This window comes from Lepus europaeus, chromosome 10 (assembly GCF_033115175.1).
Source record: "Lepus europaeus isolate LE1 chromosome 10, mLepTim1.pri, whole genome shotgun sequence".
Lineage (NCBI taxonomy): Eukaryota > Metazoa > Chordata > Mammalia > Lagomorpha > Leporidae > Lepus > Lepus europaeus.
In genome coordinates, this window is record NC_084836.1 from 10,085,745 (window position 1) to 10,102,597 (window position 16,853).

The 16,853-nt window shown below is 62.6% G+C and overlaps 1 protein-coding gene across 3 annotated transcripts; it reads left to right on the forward strand.

Annotated features, from left to right (window-relative positions):
- Positions 1 to 396: 396 nt before the first annotated feature.
- On the forward strand, positions 397 to 15,489 carry FOXRED2 (FAD dependent oxidoreductase domain containing 2). 3 transcript variants are annotated; one of them, XM_062202900.1, is made up of 9 exons: positions 397 to 1,380; positions 2,630 to 2,881; positions 2,995 to 3,264; positions 4,232 to 4,398; positions 6,758 to 6,923; positions 7,949 to 8,190; positions 8,939 to 9,109; positions 11,543 to 11,736; positions 11,864 to 15,489. In XM_062202900.1, exons 1-9 carry the CDS (start codon positions 878 to 880, stop codon positions 11,888 to 11,890), a joined length of 1,992 nt encoding a protein of 663 aa, XP_062058884.1. In that variant the 5' UTR covers positions 397 to 877; the 3' UTR covers positions 11,891 to 15,489. The 3 variants fall into 3 exon arrangements, with proteins under 3 accessions (XP_062058884.1, XP_062058882.1, XP_062058883.1); XM_062202898.1 differs by having other exon boundaries at positions 8,944 to 9,109; XM_062202899.1 differs by having other exon boundaries at positions 11,543 to 11,943.
- The last annotated feature ends 1,364 nt before the right edge of the window (positions 15,490 to 16,853 follow it).

Below are 16,853 nucleotides of genomic sequence, written 5' to 3' on the forward strand. Positions count from 1 at the left end.
GCCTGGCCGGCGTCAGCTCCGGTCCGTCGTGCGTTCTTGTCCACCAGTCCCGCGAGGCCGGGCAGGCCGCCTGGCTCCCGTCCTGGATGCGCGAATGGGGACGGCAGCGCGGGGCTCGGCTTTAAACCAACAGCCCCGTCCCGCGCCGGTTTTCTCAAGCAGACCCCCCCGGCAGGCCCGCTCCCGCCACCTGCGCGAGCCCCGAGTGCCCGCGCTCCCGGCGTGCAGCGCGCCGCGCACGTGACCCCGCCCACTGCCCTGCGCCCGGCGGGAGGGGCGTGGCCGCCGCAGCGGCGCGAGCGAGGCGGGCGGGACCCCGCGGACTGCGGGCCGGCCGTCGGAGAGGCCGGGAGGAGGGGCTCGCTCTGCCGGGGTCGGGGGTGGGGTCGACGGGACGGGAGCAAGTGGGAGCTGCGGGCGTAGGCACCGCTCAGGCGCGGGCAGTCGGATCCCGGAGCGCGCGGGCAGGAGGGCGGCAGGTGTGCCGGGGCGTCCGTCGCGTGGCCGAGGAGGCGGGGGCGCGCCGCACCTGTCCGGGGGCGGGGTCCACGCAGGCTACGCCTCCGCCGGGCTCCGCGGACGGGCGGTGGAACGTAGGGACGGCTCCCCGGGGGTGCTGGGCGCGACCTCCAGTTGGGGTGCAGTGCAGGGAGCGCGCAGCCCTGCCCCGGGGTCGCGGTTCCCATGGCAACCGGGAGGGGACTGGCGGCCCTGGGAGAGGAGGCCGTGGCGGGGATGAGCGGTGGGGGTTCGAGACCCGTGCCGGGAGCCCCGCGCTCCGGTCGGGGCAAATGAGCCCCGAAGGCGCAGGGCTCCAGCGCTGGCCGTGGCCCGAGGCGCAGTGAGAGCTCAGGCGGGTTCCCAGGGAGCCTGCAGAATGTGGGGCTCCCCGGGGCTGCTGCTGACCCTCGCGCTGCACCCGGCGCTCGCCGTGGCCCCGGCCCGGGACTACTGCGTGCTGGGCGCCGGGCCCGCGGGCCTGCAGATGGCTTACTTCCTGCAGCGGGCCGGCAGGGACTACACGGTGCTCGAGCGCGCCCCGGGCCCGGGCAGCTTCTTCGCGCGCTACCCGCGGCACCGCAAGCTCATCAGCATCAACAAGCGCTACACGGGCAGGAGCAACGCCGAGTTCAACCTGCGCCACGACTGGAACTCTCTGCTCAGCCACGACCCGCGGCTGCTCTTCAAGCACTACTCGGCCGCCTACTTCCCCGACGCCGGCGACATGCTGCGCTACCTGGGCGACTTCGCGGGCAGGCTGGGGCTCCGCGTGCAGTACAACACGACCGTCGTGCACGTCGCCCTGGACAAGGACCGGCGGGCCTGGAACGGCCACTACTTCGTCCTGACCGACCACAAGGGCCAGGAGTACCGGTGCAGGTAAGGAGCCGCGCCCTAGCACCTGCTGGAGCTGGGATTTCAGAACCGAGTGGGATGAGACACCCCCAGCCCCGGCCCGGCCCGGCCCGGCCCAGCCACCAAGCAGAGTGCCTCCAGCGATCAGTTTCTGCTTCCTTTGGGCTCGTATTGCGTGGCCAGGCCCCAGACGTGTGCAGTCTTCACAAGGAACCCCAGGGGAGGCTCCCCGGTCCCCACTTCTCTGGTGGAGAAGGGAGGCGCTGAGGAGGGGAGTAACTGGCGCTGTGACACCTGGCGGCTGTGGTTCCAGCTGCGTCCACCTGACTGTGCGGCCTCCCCTCCTGACCCTGACCCCCCACCGGGCCGCAGGCAGGGCTCGGCCAGTGTTCATCAGATACCTTGCTGCTCGCCTGCTCCAAGGGGGCAGCTCAGCACGGGGGACAAAGGTCAGAGAACAGAGACCAGTGGGGGTGGCCTGAGCCTGTGCCCCGTACAGGCAGGTAGAGGGAGAGAGAGATCCGCTGGGGGCTGGCTCACTCCTCGGGTGTCTGCAGCAGCGGGGGCTGGGCCAAAGCCAGGAGCCCAGACCTCAAGCCCGGCCTCCCACATGGGCAGCAGGAACCTAAATACTTGCGCCTCCACCTGCTGCCTCCCAGGGCGCACGTTAGCAGGAAGCTGGCATCGGAGCGGAGCCGGGACTCAACCCCAGGCCCCCTGAGATGCAGGCCTCCCAAGCGGCATCCTAACCGTGGTGCCACATGCTCACCCCCAGTTGGGTTTTTGCAGTCAGGCCTGGCTGTGCGCGGAGCCTGGCTCTGTGCCCCCGGGGACCGGGGTCTGCCAGGCCGAGTCGGGGAGGTTTTGGGGGTGAACAAGGTGATGCCAAGCCCCCCCCAGCACAGGGAGCTCCTGCTCGGCAGGTGCGGGCCTCGGCCAGGCACACCAGAAAGGGGGACATGGCACATCTGGCCGCACTCTCCGCCTGGGGCAGACGCTTGGCCTGGCGCCGTGTGCAGAGCTGGGTGCAGCACTCCCTTTCCCCGCGTATCACTGCCTGCTCTGTTGGAGCAGAGCTGCCCCCTGGTGGCTGTGCAGGGTGTTAAGGGGAGGGATTCACTGGCCTGAGAGCCCAGAGAGCGGCAAGGGGCCACCCCATAGGCCTGTGAATGAACGAATGAGTAAATGAATGATGTCCTCCTGTTTTCCTTGGGGAGCAGCAGCGGGGTGAGGCAGGTGCCTCCAGAGGGTGACCCCGTGTCCCCGCCGGCAGAGTCCTTCTCGTAGCCACCGGGCTGTCCGTCCCCAACCACGTTGACTTCCCCGGCTCTGAGCACCTGGAGGGTTACGAGTCGGTGTCAGTGGACCCCGAGGACTTCGTGGGCCAGAACGTGCTGATCCTGGGCCGTGGGAACGCGGCCTTCGAGACCGCTGAGAACATACTGGGCGTCACCAACTTCATCCACATGCTGAGCCGCTCCCGCGTGCGGCTCTCCTGGGCCACGCACTACGTGGGGGACCTCAGGTGAGCCCCGCCCCGCCGGCGTCTGCCGCCCGCAGGCCCGGAGCCCCCTCCCACGCCCTCGCCGCCCTCCTCTGAGGCCCCCTCCCCTCTCCCCGCCTCCTCGTGTGCCCCAGAGCCATCAACAACGGCCTGCTGGACACCTACCAGCTCAAGTCCCTGGATGGGCTGCTGGAGTCGGACCTGACAGACCTGGCCATCCTGAAGGACCGCGAGGGCAAGTTCCACGTGACCCTGAAGTTCTTCGTGGAGGAAGCCGGCGCCAACCAGAGCGCCGATGCCATCACCCTCCCCCAGGACGACAGCGACAACTTTGCCATGCGGGTGGCCTACGACCGGGTCATCCGCTGCCTGGGCTGGAACTTTGACTTCTCCATTTTCAACGAGTGAGTCCTGCAGGGGGTGGCGCCGCGGTGGCAGCCACCCCTTCTGCCCGCTCCTGGGGGACAGGGTGGCCGCTAAGCAAGTGGCAGCAGGACAGAGAGAGGCTCCTGTCCACTGCTGCTCCCGGGGGCCCTGAGGCCCTCCGTCCTGGAGCAACGGCAAGTCCCCATCTGCCCCGTGAGCTTCCAAGAGCTTCCACACATCAGATGTATTTATTTATTTGAAAGGCAGAGTCGCAGAGAGGCAGAGAGAGAGAGAGAGAGGTCTTCCATCCGCTGGTTCACTCCCCAATTGGCCACAACGGCCGGAGATGAGCCGATCCGAAGCCAGAAGCCAGGAGCTCCTTCCAGGTCTCCCACGCAGGTGCAAGGACCCAAGGACTTGGGTCATCTTCCAATGCTTTCCCAGGCCATGGCAGAGAGTTGGATCAGAAATGGAGCAGCCAGGTCTGGAACCGGCGCCCATATGGGATGCCGGCACAGCTACGCCACAGTGCCTGCCCCAGTTTCTTCATTTCTACTGGGGACAATCATGTCTCTTTCACAGGGCTATGTGAGTAATCACATAAGAAGGTGTTTGGCTTCTACTATTCACTGAGTAAAACAGTAGTTGCTAAAACTACGTACGATTGTATTTTGCTTAATGGAGCCTGGTCTTTGACTGCCCAGTACCAAGTGAGGCTTGGTACCACTGCTGCCATCCAAGTCCCTCACTTGCCTTTGGCCAGGGCCCAAGAGGACAAGGAGAAGCCAGTGGCCAGGACACAGCAGGACTAAGACTTCCTCCCGAGCCCAGCCATGGCTCCGTCCTGCCGTGACCTTTAATGCCTAAGCCCCAGCCCCTTTGGGTGCTGGATGGAGGTGACTGTGCCACCTGCTGGGGCAGGTGAGGGAGAGGAGTTGATGATGCACTTGGTGACCGTGGGGCAGCCGTGAGGCACGCGGCCTCTTAGCCCTGTCTCGCTTCCAGGTCCCTGAGACTGTCCTCGGGGAGCGAGTTCAGCAGGAAGTACCCCCTGATCAGAGCCAGCTACGAGGCCAAAGGCAGCCGGGGTCTCTTCGTCCTGGGCACCGCCAGCCACTCGGTAGACTACCGGAAGTCGGCGGGGGGCTTCATCCACGGATTCCGGTACACAGGTGAGCCGGCGGCGAGGGCCGTTGAGCCCACGTGGAACCATGCGTGTTCTCCCCAGGCCCCCAAACACTGCTAAGTTCCCGAAGTGTCCGGGGTTGCTCATCAGTGGTTGGCGGTTGTGAGTTCGCTGTGCATGCGAGGTGACAGCAGTGTTCGTGGCCTGAGCATTTGCTTGGCAAAGTTCCGGGCGAAGTGTGAAAGTAGAGACGCCAGCGGGGACACGCGTGGCGGGCTGTGCCTGGAGAGGGGCTGGGCCCGCGCACAGGACCTGCCTGTACCTCGCTCGTCTTTCAGTCGAGGAAGTCCCGAGGGACAGAGGCAGGCCGGGAGGCAGAGGAGGGCGACCGAAGACAGAGATGGGACACGGATGGGCTGGAAGCCGTGTCCCCTCCCCTCCGGAGTCGCTCCGCGGTCCGCACCGCGTCTCCATCTGAGCTGGGGCTGCCTCTTTCCTGGCTGCCTTCCTGCCACTGGTCCCTGTTTCTGCCCAGCCCCCATGGCTCCTGCCGCAGCCACTGCCCGTAAACAAAGCCTCTCACCTCTGCTCACGCTTCCTCAGCAGCCTCCGTTCCCCTGGGCAAGGCCGGCTCCTCGTAGGCATTGCGAGCTTGGCATGGGCTGGGGCTGGTCAGACTCCCTTCCCCGCCCCTCCCCCTTCCCCTCTTCTCCCATCCCCCATGCAAATCCTGCTTTCCAAAGCACATCGGGTGCGCTCCAGACCTTACCACTTTGTGTATGTCACCTCCTTTGTCTGGGGCACCCTCTCCAGCTGTGCCCCCAAAACCTGTCACCAGCTTTGGCTTCCTCCTGTTGCCTCCAGGGAGGCTGAACATCTTCTCCCGCCATTAGTGGCCCACCGGGCGCCCTCCCCTGTGAGCCGCCTGCCTTCAGAGCCATTGGAGGTGATGCGATGGATTTGGGGAGATCCGGCCGCTGTGCGCGGTGCCGCCTTCGCACAGCTGAGCGTGGCAGCCCCAGGCACTCAGAAGGCCTCTCCCCGCGTTCCAGGCGGCAGCACACAGAGCACCTCTCAGCAGACCGGGCTTGGGCTGGGAAAGAGGAAACAGTCAGACTTCCCGCGTGTGGGGTTCTGTAGGAGCAGGGGCTGCGAGGCGGAGGGACTCCGAGCAAGGCCGTGTGGCTGGTTTGCCCTCCCGGGGCGAGCGGCGGGCGGGCGGGCGGGCCTGGCCTGCGCCCGGATCCCTGTTTGTGAGCCTGCTTCCGGCCAAGGGGCAGGATTGCATCGTGAGTGGCTCACAAAGCAGGGAACGGGCAGGGCCCTCGGAAAGCTCATGGAAAAAGCTATGCATGCTTCTCAGTTACGCTGGCATCAAAGTAAATATCCCTTTCTGATTTTTACTTACGTGTTTTATTTATCTGAGAGACACAGACACCACTGGTTCACTTCCCAAATGCCTGGGAACCAGGAGCTCATCCGGGTCTCCCACGTAGGTGGCGGGGACCGAGCCCAGGGTGTACCCTAGCAGGAGGCTGGGGCGGAGAGACCCAGGCCCTCCGATGTGGGGCGCCCATCTCCCAAGTCGTGTCTTAACTGCCCTGCCAAATGCCCGCCCCTACGCTTGCCTCTTTTTTTTTTTTTTTAAGATTTATTTATTTATTTGAAAGTCAGAGAGACAGAGAGAGCGCTTCCATCTGCTGGTTCACTCCCCAGATGGCTGCAGTGGCCAGCTATGACACTGGGAACTCCATCCGGGCCTCCCACGTGGGTGCAAGGGACCCAAGCACTTGCACCATCTTCCGCAGCTCTCCTGGGTACATGAGCAGGGAGGTGGATCGGAAGTGGAGCAGCCGGGACATGAACCAGCACCCATATAGGATGCTGGCATTTCAGGTGGAGGCTTAACCTGCTTCTCCGTAGTACCAGCCCCTAAATTATCTCTTAATTGCATTTTTTAAAAGATTTTATTTATTTGAGAGGTAGAGTTACAGACAGAAGGAGAGAGAGAGAGAGAGAGAGAGAGGTCTTCCATCCGCTGGGTCACTCCCCACATGGCCGCGACAGCCAGAGCTGCGCCAATCCGAAGCCAGGAGCTTCTTCTGGGTCTCTCACGCAGGTGTAGGGGCCTGAGCACTTGCCTGTCTGCTTTCCCAGGCCATGGCGGAGAGCTGGATCAGAAGAGGAGCAGCCGGGACTTGAACCGGCGCCCCTTAGTTGCATTTTTGCACACCCTGTTTGGCGCACCCTCACCTTTATCCTTCGGCCCTTTCTGGCCCCCCGCTCTGAGGGTGTCTTTGCCTGAGCAGAGTAAGCAGGCGCGTGCTGGTTCCGGAGAAGCTGAGGGGCCGTGAGGAGCAAAGGTCGGCTCTGAACTGCAGCCCCCCCGCCCCCCGCCCTTGCAGTGCGTGCCGTGCACCGGCTCCTGGAGCAGCGCCACCACGGGGTCGCCTGGCCTGCCACCCAGCTCCCCATCACGCAGCTGACCAGCTCCCTGCTCCGGCGCGTGAACGAGGCATCGGGGCTGTACCAGATGTTCGGGGTGCTGGCTGACGTCATCCTGGTGAAAGAGTGAGTAGCCCGCCCCGCCCCGCCGCGTCTCCTCCTGCCACAGATGTTCCTTCTGGGGTTGGCGGGGGCCGGGGTGCAGTGCCATGCAGTCTGCAGACAGCGTCCTTACTGCTTTCTCGCTGTGTGACCCTGGGCAGGTTAGTGAGCCTCTCTGAGCCGTTCTCACTTGGTCCGCAAAATGGGAACAGTAAGCCCGCCTTGCAGTGTTGAAGGAGAGGACGAGCGCTTGGCACCAGTAGCGGAGCAGTGAGGGAGGCCCTCAGGGAGCGCCCGGGCAGGGTTCGAGCCCCCTCGGGCCAGCACCTGCTCGGTCCTGATGCTTATCAACCCAGCGGTAATGACAGCACGAAGGACAGACCGTGCAGAGGAGGGCACAGTGCCCAGCCCCAGGGCAGAAGGGCTGGAGGCAGAGACCCGCGAGGACCCCAGGCAGAGCAGGCTCCTTGGAGCGGAGGGAACAGCCTGACCCCAAGGCAGCGAGGGCCGCGGCTCGCGCAGTCCAGGGACGTGTGGGAAGCGCAGCGGGGCTCCGCATGCAGACCGTGTGGCGTCACGCCGGCCGCCAGCCTGGGCGGGTCCGTGGCTGCTCTCGGCAGCCCACGCTCACCAGACGCCCTGCATCTGCTGCCTGCTCTCATACGCCACCTTCGCCCCTGCGGCGGGGGTCCTTCTCACCGCAGCCGCCAGGGGGCGCCTTGAAATCCCGGGTGGGCGCTGTGCAGGCGGAACCCCGAGTGTGACGGTGCGCACACAGACCCTGTCCCCACGCCGGCCCCCGCGGTGCCTCCCGAGGGCTCCCTTCGTCCCCAGCCTGCCCCCTCCTGCCCCAGGCCCCCACTCAGGCTGCACGGCTTTCTGCCGCACGCGTGGGGGAGAGCCCAGGTGTCATGGAACAGGCGCGTGCGCCGCGTGGAGCCCCTCTGAGGCCGCGCGCCTGGGAGGGAGGGACGCTGTGTGCCCGCACTGCACACACGCCCGGGCTCTGTACGGCCATGGCTGAGCCCCCTGGGCCGCTAACCCCCTAGGAACGCCACGGCGTTTGAGTACCTGGAGGAGTTCCCCACGCAGATGCTGGCCCAGCTGGAGAGCCTGACGGGCAGGCGGGCGCGGCACGGGCTCTTTGTGGTCCACATGGAGTACGGCAGGAACTTCTCTGGCCCCGAGAAGGACGTGTTCTTCTACGACCGCTCCGTGGGGCACACGGAGGACGCCTGGCAGTCCAACTTCCTCCACCCTGTCATCTACTACTACCGGCACCTCCCCACCGGTGAGCGGGGAGATCCACCTGCTGGCAGGGGCTGCTGGGGGCTTCTGGGGACGAGGAGTGCCAAGAATCCCCGTGTCCATGGTGGGGACAGTGGCCCGGGCCCCGATGCCGGACAGCACAGAGCTGGGGAGCACAGAACCAAGAAGCTGGGTGGGAGCCCCCGGGCTGTCCTGTCACTGTGTCACTTGGGTCTGTGACAGCCTCTCTGAGCCTCAGCCGTACCACGGGGTAACTGTGATGGCTGCTGAGAGACGAAGGCCCGGGGGTAGGACCGGACTTCAGAGCTGGCAGCACCGCCGGGGAGGGGGTGGTCTCGGCGGCAGGGGGGCTCTCCTGGGAGGGGGGCACCAACAGATGCAGGCGCCCTGCCAGCGTCAGGTTGCCCCGTGCAGAGGTCATCCCGGCACGGCTCAGAGGCCATCTGACTGGGACAAGACAGCCAGAGGGCGTCCACACCGGACCAGCTCTCAGATACTTCAGTGCTGGGCCCGAGCCTTCGGCCAGGGAGGCCGACTACATGGCAGCCACGGTAGAGCCCGGTCACGTTGTTCGTGTTGGTAGTGACCTCAACCACAAGGGGCAAGTCCAGTTCCTCTTCCTCACGTCAGCCTCCCAAGTAGCGGATGGTGTCGCTGCCCAAGCTGCCCACAGCCCGGGCGGGGCCAGGGGGCGTCAGGTGTGCGGGAGCCACCCCGGGTGGCCCCAGGACCGGGTCGGCTGCAGGACGCGCTCCCTGTGTCCCCCACAGAGCAGGAGGTGAGGTTCCGCCCCGCGCAGTGGCCCCTGCCGCGGCCCACAGCCATCCACCACATCGTGGAGGACTTCCTGACCGACTGGACCGCCCCTGTCAGCCACGTGCTGCCTCTCAGGCGCTTCCTGGAGAACTGCTTGGACACGGATCTGCGAACCTTCTATGCAGGTAGTGAAGTCCCCAGAGGACAGAGACTGAGCCAGGGGCCAGAGGAAGGCCGCCGAGCCCGAGCCCCGAGCCGCCGAGCCCGAGCCCCGAACCCCGGAGCCCGAGCCCCGAGCCCTGGAGCCCAAGCCCAAGCCCGAGGCCCCGTTGCAGTTCGGGGCCCGTTTCCAGACGTCCAAGCCCACCTGCTGTTTCCTGCGGGGTGGCGGGCGAGGTGTGCGCACTCGGCCCCGGGGAGCACGTGCCCAGACGCCCAGCAGTGGAGTCTCTCTTGGAGAATGAAGGAAACCAAGACGCACGACCACTGCTGGGCCCCTCGGGAGCCGAGAGCCTGGCGGGGTGGTTTTTTTTAAACATTTATTATTTAGTTACTTGAAATGGAGAGACAGAGATGAGACAGAGAGATCCTCCATCCTCTGTTTTACCCCCAAATGGCTGCAACAGCCAGAGCTGGGCAAGGCCAAAGCCAGGAGCCACAACTCCACCCTGGTCTCCCATGTGGGTGGCTGGGACCAGACACTTGGGCTGTCTTGGCTGCTTTCCCAGCTCATCAGCAGGAAGTTGAATTGGAAGCCGAGCAGCTGGGACTCAAACTGGTGCTCTGTGTGGCAAGCAGGGCCGCACACTGCCAGCCCCGTTGCCCGGGTGTTCACTGAGCAGCCCTCGGCCTGTTGCCGCTGCCTCAGGCTGGGAGGTCGGATTGGAGGCAGATAAAGCTTGCCTGGCCAACAAGCAGGTGCAGAGCAGCCGCGGGAGGAGACAGGAAGGAGGCCCCTGGGCCCTGGGAGGGTAGGGAGAAAATGCCCTCTGCAGTTCCAACTGTACTGCATGGGGCCAGACTCCACACTGGGGATGGTGAGGGAGTCCCAGAAGCCAGCGCAAGTCTCGTCTTGAGAGCTAGCTTTAGAAGTAGGCCTTGGGATGGGTGCTGTGGCTCAGCGGGTGAGGCTGCCTCTTGGGACACCCGCATCCCGTGTCAGAGCGCCTTCTGATCCAGCGCCCTGCTGATGCACCTGGGAAGGCAGCAGAGGATGGCCCGAGGGCGCAGGCCCCTGCCACCCACAGGGGAGACCTGTGGCTTCCGCCTGGACAAGCCCCGGCTACTGTGGGCATCTGCGGAGGGAACCAGTGGATGCTACGATGTGCTGGGGCCATCTGTTGGGAGGGCGGACTCCCCTGGCCAGGGCGGCACCAGCGGCAGGTCAGGCAGACACAGGACGGTAGCTGGGCGTGGGGCGCACTCCCTCACACCGCTGGCATTTCCGGCCGCTCCCGGAGCCGTGACAGGCAGACAGGCATTTGGGAGCTGCGGACCTGAGACCTCTGGCGTCACTTCTGCCTAAGTGCGTGTCGAGGTGGGAGGTTTGCAGGCTGCCTCTGCGTCACAGTTGCTTAGCTGTGGTTCTGTAAATTAACTCTGAGCCTCGCTTAGGGGAGGGGTCTGCAAAAAGCCCATGGAAACTGTGCATAGATGTCCACATTTGTTTGCACCGGAATGAACTCGTCTTTTAAAAAAATTTTGTTTGAAAGCCAGAGCCAGAGCCAGACAGGGATCTTCCATGCTCGGATTGACTCCCAAATTCCTACAGCAGCTGGGGCTGGGCCAAGCCACAGTCAGAAGCCGGGAGCTCCATCCGGGTCTCCCCTGTGGGTTGCAGGTACCCGAGGACTTGAGCCGTCACCTGCTGGTTCCTGGGGCGTAGATTCGCAGGCAGCTGGAATCAGGAGCTGAGCTGGGACTGGAACCCCGGTCACTCTGATGTGAGATGCGGGCGTCCCAGACAGCATCGGAACCCCGCACCAAGGCCCGCTCCTGTGTTTTTTAAATCAAAGTCACATGACTACGTGGCTAAAGTTGGTTTCCCACCCCCATGAGGAAGTGTGGCCCACTCTGTGGTTCCTCGTATTGGTTTCTGTCTTCCGGTTGCTTCTTTCGGTTCTTTCTTGCTAAACAACAAGCGCCCACAGCCATTTGCGATGGACCAGCCCAGACGTGCCGTGTGCACCTGCTTTCCGCTGTGCCGTCTGTGTCACCTCTGCCCCCGCGGGTTCAGAATGAACTTGGCACCCGATGTTTGCAACTCAGATGCCGTAGACGGCGAAAAGTCTGCCCGCGGCGCTGAGCTCGGACTGGGACTGACCAGAGTCCCCCCCCCTCCCCCCGGGCCAGCTCCCAGCCCACCCTGGCTCGGCCTGCTCCCTGGGGATCATTTCTCATGGTCTGCCCTCATTTTGGGGCCCTTGTTCTTCCAAAATGTCGAGGCAGCTTCCTGTTTCTGGAGCCCTGTGGAGGTGCACGACCCATGGCTGAGGTCGGGCACGAGACACCTGGAGAGGAGAGAGCTAGAGGCTAAGGGCTTGGTGACCCCACCGTGGCGGCCCCCGCCCCGCAGCCCAGCCTGACGAAATCCTCTCTCTCTCTCTGCTTTTGTGTAGAGTCCTGTTTCCTGTTCGCCCTAACGCGCCAGAAGCTGCCCCCCTTCTGCCAGCAGGGGTACTTGAGAAAGCAGGGGCTCGCGAGCACCCAGAGCCTCCGGCGGCACGGAGTGGAGAGCAGGCTGATGCAGGACCACGCGGCCGCCAGCCAGCACCTGAGGGACAGTGGACAGCAGCCCGGCCACCGCGGGCCAGTAGGTCACCCCCCAGCTGCAGGGACGCTGGCCCAGTCCCTCAACAGCGACAAGGAGGAGCTCTGACTGTCCCCTCCTGGCCCTGGGCGCGGTGGCCACACCCACAGTCAACCCTCTCTCCCTGCAGCTTCCAGCACCGCCCACGGAGTTGTGATTGCTGATGACCACGCCCACCTTGAAGACCACGCCCACCTCGCTGCACCTGCACCAAGCAGCCTGCAGGGCTGAGATGTGGCCATGCACCTGGCTCCCCTCCTCAGAAGGGTTCCCAGCAGGCACTTGAACCAGGGCTCCAGTCTCCAAGACGGCCATCACGGGCAGACGGCCTTGTTGCCCCTGACACCTGCCGCAGACGGGGCTCTAAGATGCCAGGAGTGCCTGTCTGGGTCACCCGCTTTCCGCTCACTGCCTCGCCCTCCTGCTGCTGGTCTCAGCAGGGCCTGCCCTTAGCCACGGCACCCACGGGGCAGCGCGGCTGTCATGGTGTGGGCATGGGATAGCTCCCTGCAAGGCCACCTCCACTCAGCACCTTTCTCCCTGAGCTGCGAGCTCAGAGCTGCTGTGTCCCCAGGCTGTGCCCCCGCCATCCCCAGCCTCTGCGGCTCCTCAGGCATCCTGCTCCCCACCCTTTGCCCACAATCTGCCGTCCTGAGCCAGGCCTTGCCTCCGGCTGCCCTGTCCAGCGCCATGAGCGGCTCTCCTGCTGCCGTTCCCTGTGAGCACCCCTGCGTGCTGGCTGGAGCGAGGAATCAATGGCTGGTGTTTTTGTACCATTTCGATGGTGAACTTGGACTTGGTGCCCTTGGCTGCCCCACCTCTCCTTGTGCTTTCTTACCAGGAGGCGCCGTCTTGCAGCAGATGTCTCAGTCTTGTTTGTGCATTTGTGCACTGGACAGCCGGGGTCATGGTGGCCTCCCAGAGCCTCCTCTGGGTCTCCCTAGTGCTTCCTGTGTGCACTGGGAATTCCAGGGTCTCGGGCAGGCCCTCCGGCTCCCAAGCTCCATCCTGGGAACACACCCTCCCCTTCCTCCTCACGCCCCAGGCCCCACACTCCACCCTCAGCAGCCTCCCCGCTGCTGCACCTCCAGACCTGGGTAAGGTGTGCAGGGCTGTGGCTTCCTCCAGGGCTGCGGCTTCCTCCATGATCCCCACACCGGGTGCACATTGTAGGGAAACAAATTGTATCCAAATTGTATCCTGTTATGCCCTCTGCCCGCCCCCCCCCCACACTTTTCCAAAGCATCTCCTAATGAGGCCCTGCCCACCACTTCAAGTCCTCCGACCTGGCGGCTGAAGGCTGGCCGAGCTGGCCGAGACCCTGTGGTTTCCGATGCCTGAGCGGGTGGTCCTGCCGCCTTTGCCCTCATCTGCCAAGCCCCCATCCCATCAGGTCCCACAGGCCTGGTGTGGAGAGAAGACCTGACCCCGGCCTTGATCCGTGAGTCAGACCCCGGCCCTGATCCGTGAGTCAGACCCCGGCCCCGTTCCTCTTTGTGTAAACTAATAGCCGGTGTCTAAGAACTCCCTGTTCCCGTGAAGGTCACTGCCGCGTTAGCCAAGTTCCCACCAAGGCTGTCCCTCCGGGCAGCCTCCCTCCCCGTTTTTCTGCCCTGACCTCCAGTGCTGGGGCTTGGAGCCGCCTCCTGCTGTGCTGATTCGGTTCCCCCGAGGCTGGACCTGCCAGAGGCCTGACTTCGGTCATTCCTCCTCCCCTCAACTTTGCGGAGTTGCTGGTGCAAGACCGACATGCTGCACGCTGGGGGGATGGTGGGCCGGAAGTAGGGCCTCCCCTGGGCCCGTCCCGAGTGACCAACAGTGGGAAGGACTGGCAGGAAGGTGCTGTGAGATTGCACCGTGCGCGAGGGAGCTGGGAAAAGAGAAGCATCATTTTGGACCCTGTTCCCTGCCGCAGAACGAACTCCCGGAAGTCATTTAAAGCCACATGGACGCCAAGGCTGAGGAGGGGCCCGGGAGCCAAAGGGAGGACTTGGCAAGCTTCCACACACCTACTGTGTGCCTACTGTACTGGGTGCAGGCTTAGCCTTTCGGGGTGCACCCACCTGCCCCGACGTAATTGGCGTGACTCCTAGGATGATTTCTTTGAAGATGATGGCTCCAAACCCGCGTGGATGAAAGTCATTACAGAATAAGCACGTGAAAGAATTGATTATGCAAAGAAGTGGTTGAGCTGGTTAAGCTGCCTCTTGGGCTGTGCCGTCCACTATCCGAGGGCCTCTGCTTCCTATCCAGCTTCCTGCTAGTGCTCACCCTGGGGGGCAGCAGGTGACGGCTCGAGGCCTTGGCCCCCTGCCTTCATACAGGAGACCCGGATGGAATTCCTGGCTCCTGGCTTCAGCATTTGAGTGAACCAGTGGATGGAAGATTCTCTCACTTTGCCTTTCAGATACATGTAAAATAAACGGAACTTGTGACAGGCAGGTGCTTTTTTAAGAACTGAAGATTTTAAGTGAAGAACAGCTGTCCCTGATGGACTGGTGTGCAGCATACAGGGGCCAGGGAACAGCTGAGCGCACATGTGTGTGGAGGAAACTTACCTGAAAAGCAGGATACGAAATCGTCCTCGCCACTACTTGGACTAACTGCAGCTGTGTGAAAATAGGAAACTGGGACCAGCACTGTGGCATGGCGGGTAAAGCCGCCGCCTGCAGTGCTAGCATCCCATATGGGCACTGGTTCAAGTCCTGGCTGCTCCACTTCCCATCCAGCTCTCTGCTATGGCCTGGGAAAGCAGTAGAGGATGGCCCAAGTCCTTGGGCCCCTGCACCCACATGGGGGACCCGGAAGAAGCTCCTGGCTCCTGGCTTCGGATCGGCACAGCTCCGGCTGTTGCAGCAAATTGGGGAGTGAACCAGCAGATGGAAGACCTTTCTCTCTGCCTCTGCCTCTTTGTAACTCTTTCAAATAAATAAATAAATAAATCTTTAAAGAAAAAAATAGGAAACAAACCATATTCAGGAAAAACTGGAAATGTCACAAAATATCCACAGTGGCTATGTTTGTTTCATTTTAATCATCTTGTTGAAATCTGGTTATTCTGTATGGTACAATAAATACATTTACTTTTTAAAAATAATCTCTGTCAAATGCAACATCCCTGGAGGCGCATGGGCCAGGGAGCCCTGCGCAGAAGCTGTGCTCTGATTCCTTGGTCGAGTGGTGCCCAGCCATTGTCCCTGCCCAGGTCACCACTGCCCTTCCCAGCACCAGGCAGCCACAGACACTGGCTGAAGGAGGGGAACTTAAGCCACATGTGTGCTTCTCATAGTCGCACTGATAGGCCCAGCACAACCGAGGTTTCTGGAAGAATCCTCCCTCCCAAGTGGTAGAAAGCGGAAGATGAAAATCCTCATTTCTGTGTAAACCTCCTGGGTGCAACCTCCAGTGTGTCACAGAGTCCAAACTTCCCTTTGCCTGATAAGAGTCGGAGTGTCCCGGGGGCTGGCGCCGTGGCACAGTAGGTTAATCCTCCGCCTGTGGTGCTGGCATCCTATATGGGCGCCGGTTCATGTCTCAGCTGCTCCTCTTCCAATCCAGCTCTCTGCTGTGGCCTGGGAAAGCAGTGGAAGATGGTCCAAGTCCTTGGGCCCCTGCACTCATGTGGGAGACCCGGAAGAAACACCTGGCTCCTGGCTTCGGATGGGCACAGCTCCGGCCGTTGCAGCCATCTGGGGAGTGAACCAACGGAAGGAAGACCTTTATCTCTGTCTCTTCCTCTCACTGTCTGTAACTCTACCTCTCAAATAAATAAATGAAATCTTAAAAAAAAAAAAAAGAGTTGGAGTCGGAGTGTCCCTAACGCCTGCCTGGAGATCAGCTCATCAGGAGGCAAACACCCGCTGTGTGCCTAGAACGAGATGCTGCGAGTGTTTGAAAGAGGCGTGCACACACGCTGACACCGCCCCCCAGGGGAGGAGCCTGATGCCCCTCCTCCTGAGTGTGGGCTGGACAGGGGCTCACTTCTGAGCAACCAAGGCACAGGAAGGGATGGACTGTCAACTCGAGGTTATGGAAACACAGTGGGTCACCTACGGAGACGGCTCTCTCTCCCCGGAGCCACACACCTGGGGGGCCGCCCAGCCCTGCCCCCAAGGACTCCCAGGCAGCTTCTGTGGCAGGGACAGACCCGCCCCAGCCAACAGCTTCAACACAGCCTTAAGGGGGACCCTGAGCCAGACCCTCCCAGCTAAGCTTTGAGATGAGGTTTGCTGGGCGACAGGGGAGCTTGTCACACAGCAGTAGGTAGTGATGCAGGTGCTACATAACCTACCTATGCTCATCCTCACTACAGGCACAGGAGGTGGATGTTCTACTGCCACTTTGCAAATAGGAAGCCTGAGAGCCGGTACCCAGGAAGACGGGTGTGGTCCTTAGGAAATGCAGTCATCCAGGCCATCCTCTAGGTGGCAGTCATGAGCACCAGCATCTTGTCCATCCCACCCACCCCAGGTGACAAGAAAGTCAGAGGCCGGGGCCGATGTTGTGGCGTAGCCGGTTAAGCTGCCGCCTGCCGTGCCGGCATCTCATATGAGCTTCCGGTTGGAGTCCCAGCTGCTCCACTTCCGATCCAGCTGCCCCCTTATGCACCTGGAAAGGCAACCGAGGATGACCTAAGTGCTCGGTTTCCTGCCACCCGCATTTGGGGAGTGAACCAGCAGATGGAAGAATCCTCTCTCTCTGTCTCCCCCCCCCCCAACTCTGCCTTTCAAATAAATCAATAAATCTTTATAAAAAAAATTAAGAGTCCAGGTAATCATCAGATTTAGGAAGGTGTGTGGCAGCCCAGGAAGTTATTGAAACGAATACTGATTATGCAAAAGGGCCCCCCCCCCCGAGTTGAATCCAGCGCATCAGTGCAGGCGTCCTGACACGGGGGGGGGGGGGGGGCGGGCTGGCCAGAGGTGGGAAGAGGACAGCCCGGGAGCCCGGGTCGCAGCCCTCCGCCAGCCTCGGCCTCGGGACCTCAGTTCTCGGCCACTGTCAGCACGAGCCCTGAGAGCCACATTGGACGTTTCCCTCAGAAGCGAGCCCCAGGCTGCGCCACCTCACTGCAGATGCTTCCTTTTTAACTACGGTGGAAATGCTGACGCCATGAAGAT

Excerpts from the sequence above, each read along its gene's own strand:
- FOXRED2 (XM_062202898.1), top strand. The coding sequence starts at position 878 with ATGTGGGGCTCCCCGGGGCTGCTGCTGACCCTCGCGCTGCACCCGGCG. Across the intron at positions 1,381-2,629 it reads GGCCAGGAGTACCGGTGCAG|AGTCCTTCTCGTAGCCACCG; the intron begins GTAAGGAGCCGC and ends CCCCGCCGGCAG. Across the intron at positions 8,191-8,943 it reads CTACCGGCACCTCCCCACCG|GAGGTGAGGTTCCGCCCCGC; the intron begins GTGAGCGGGGAG and ends CCCACAGAGCAG.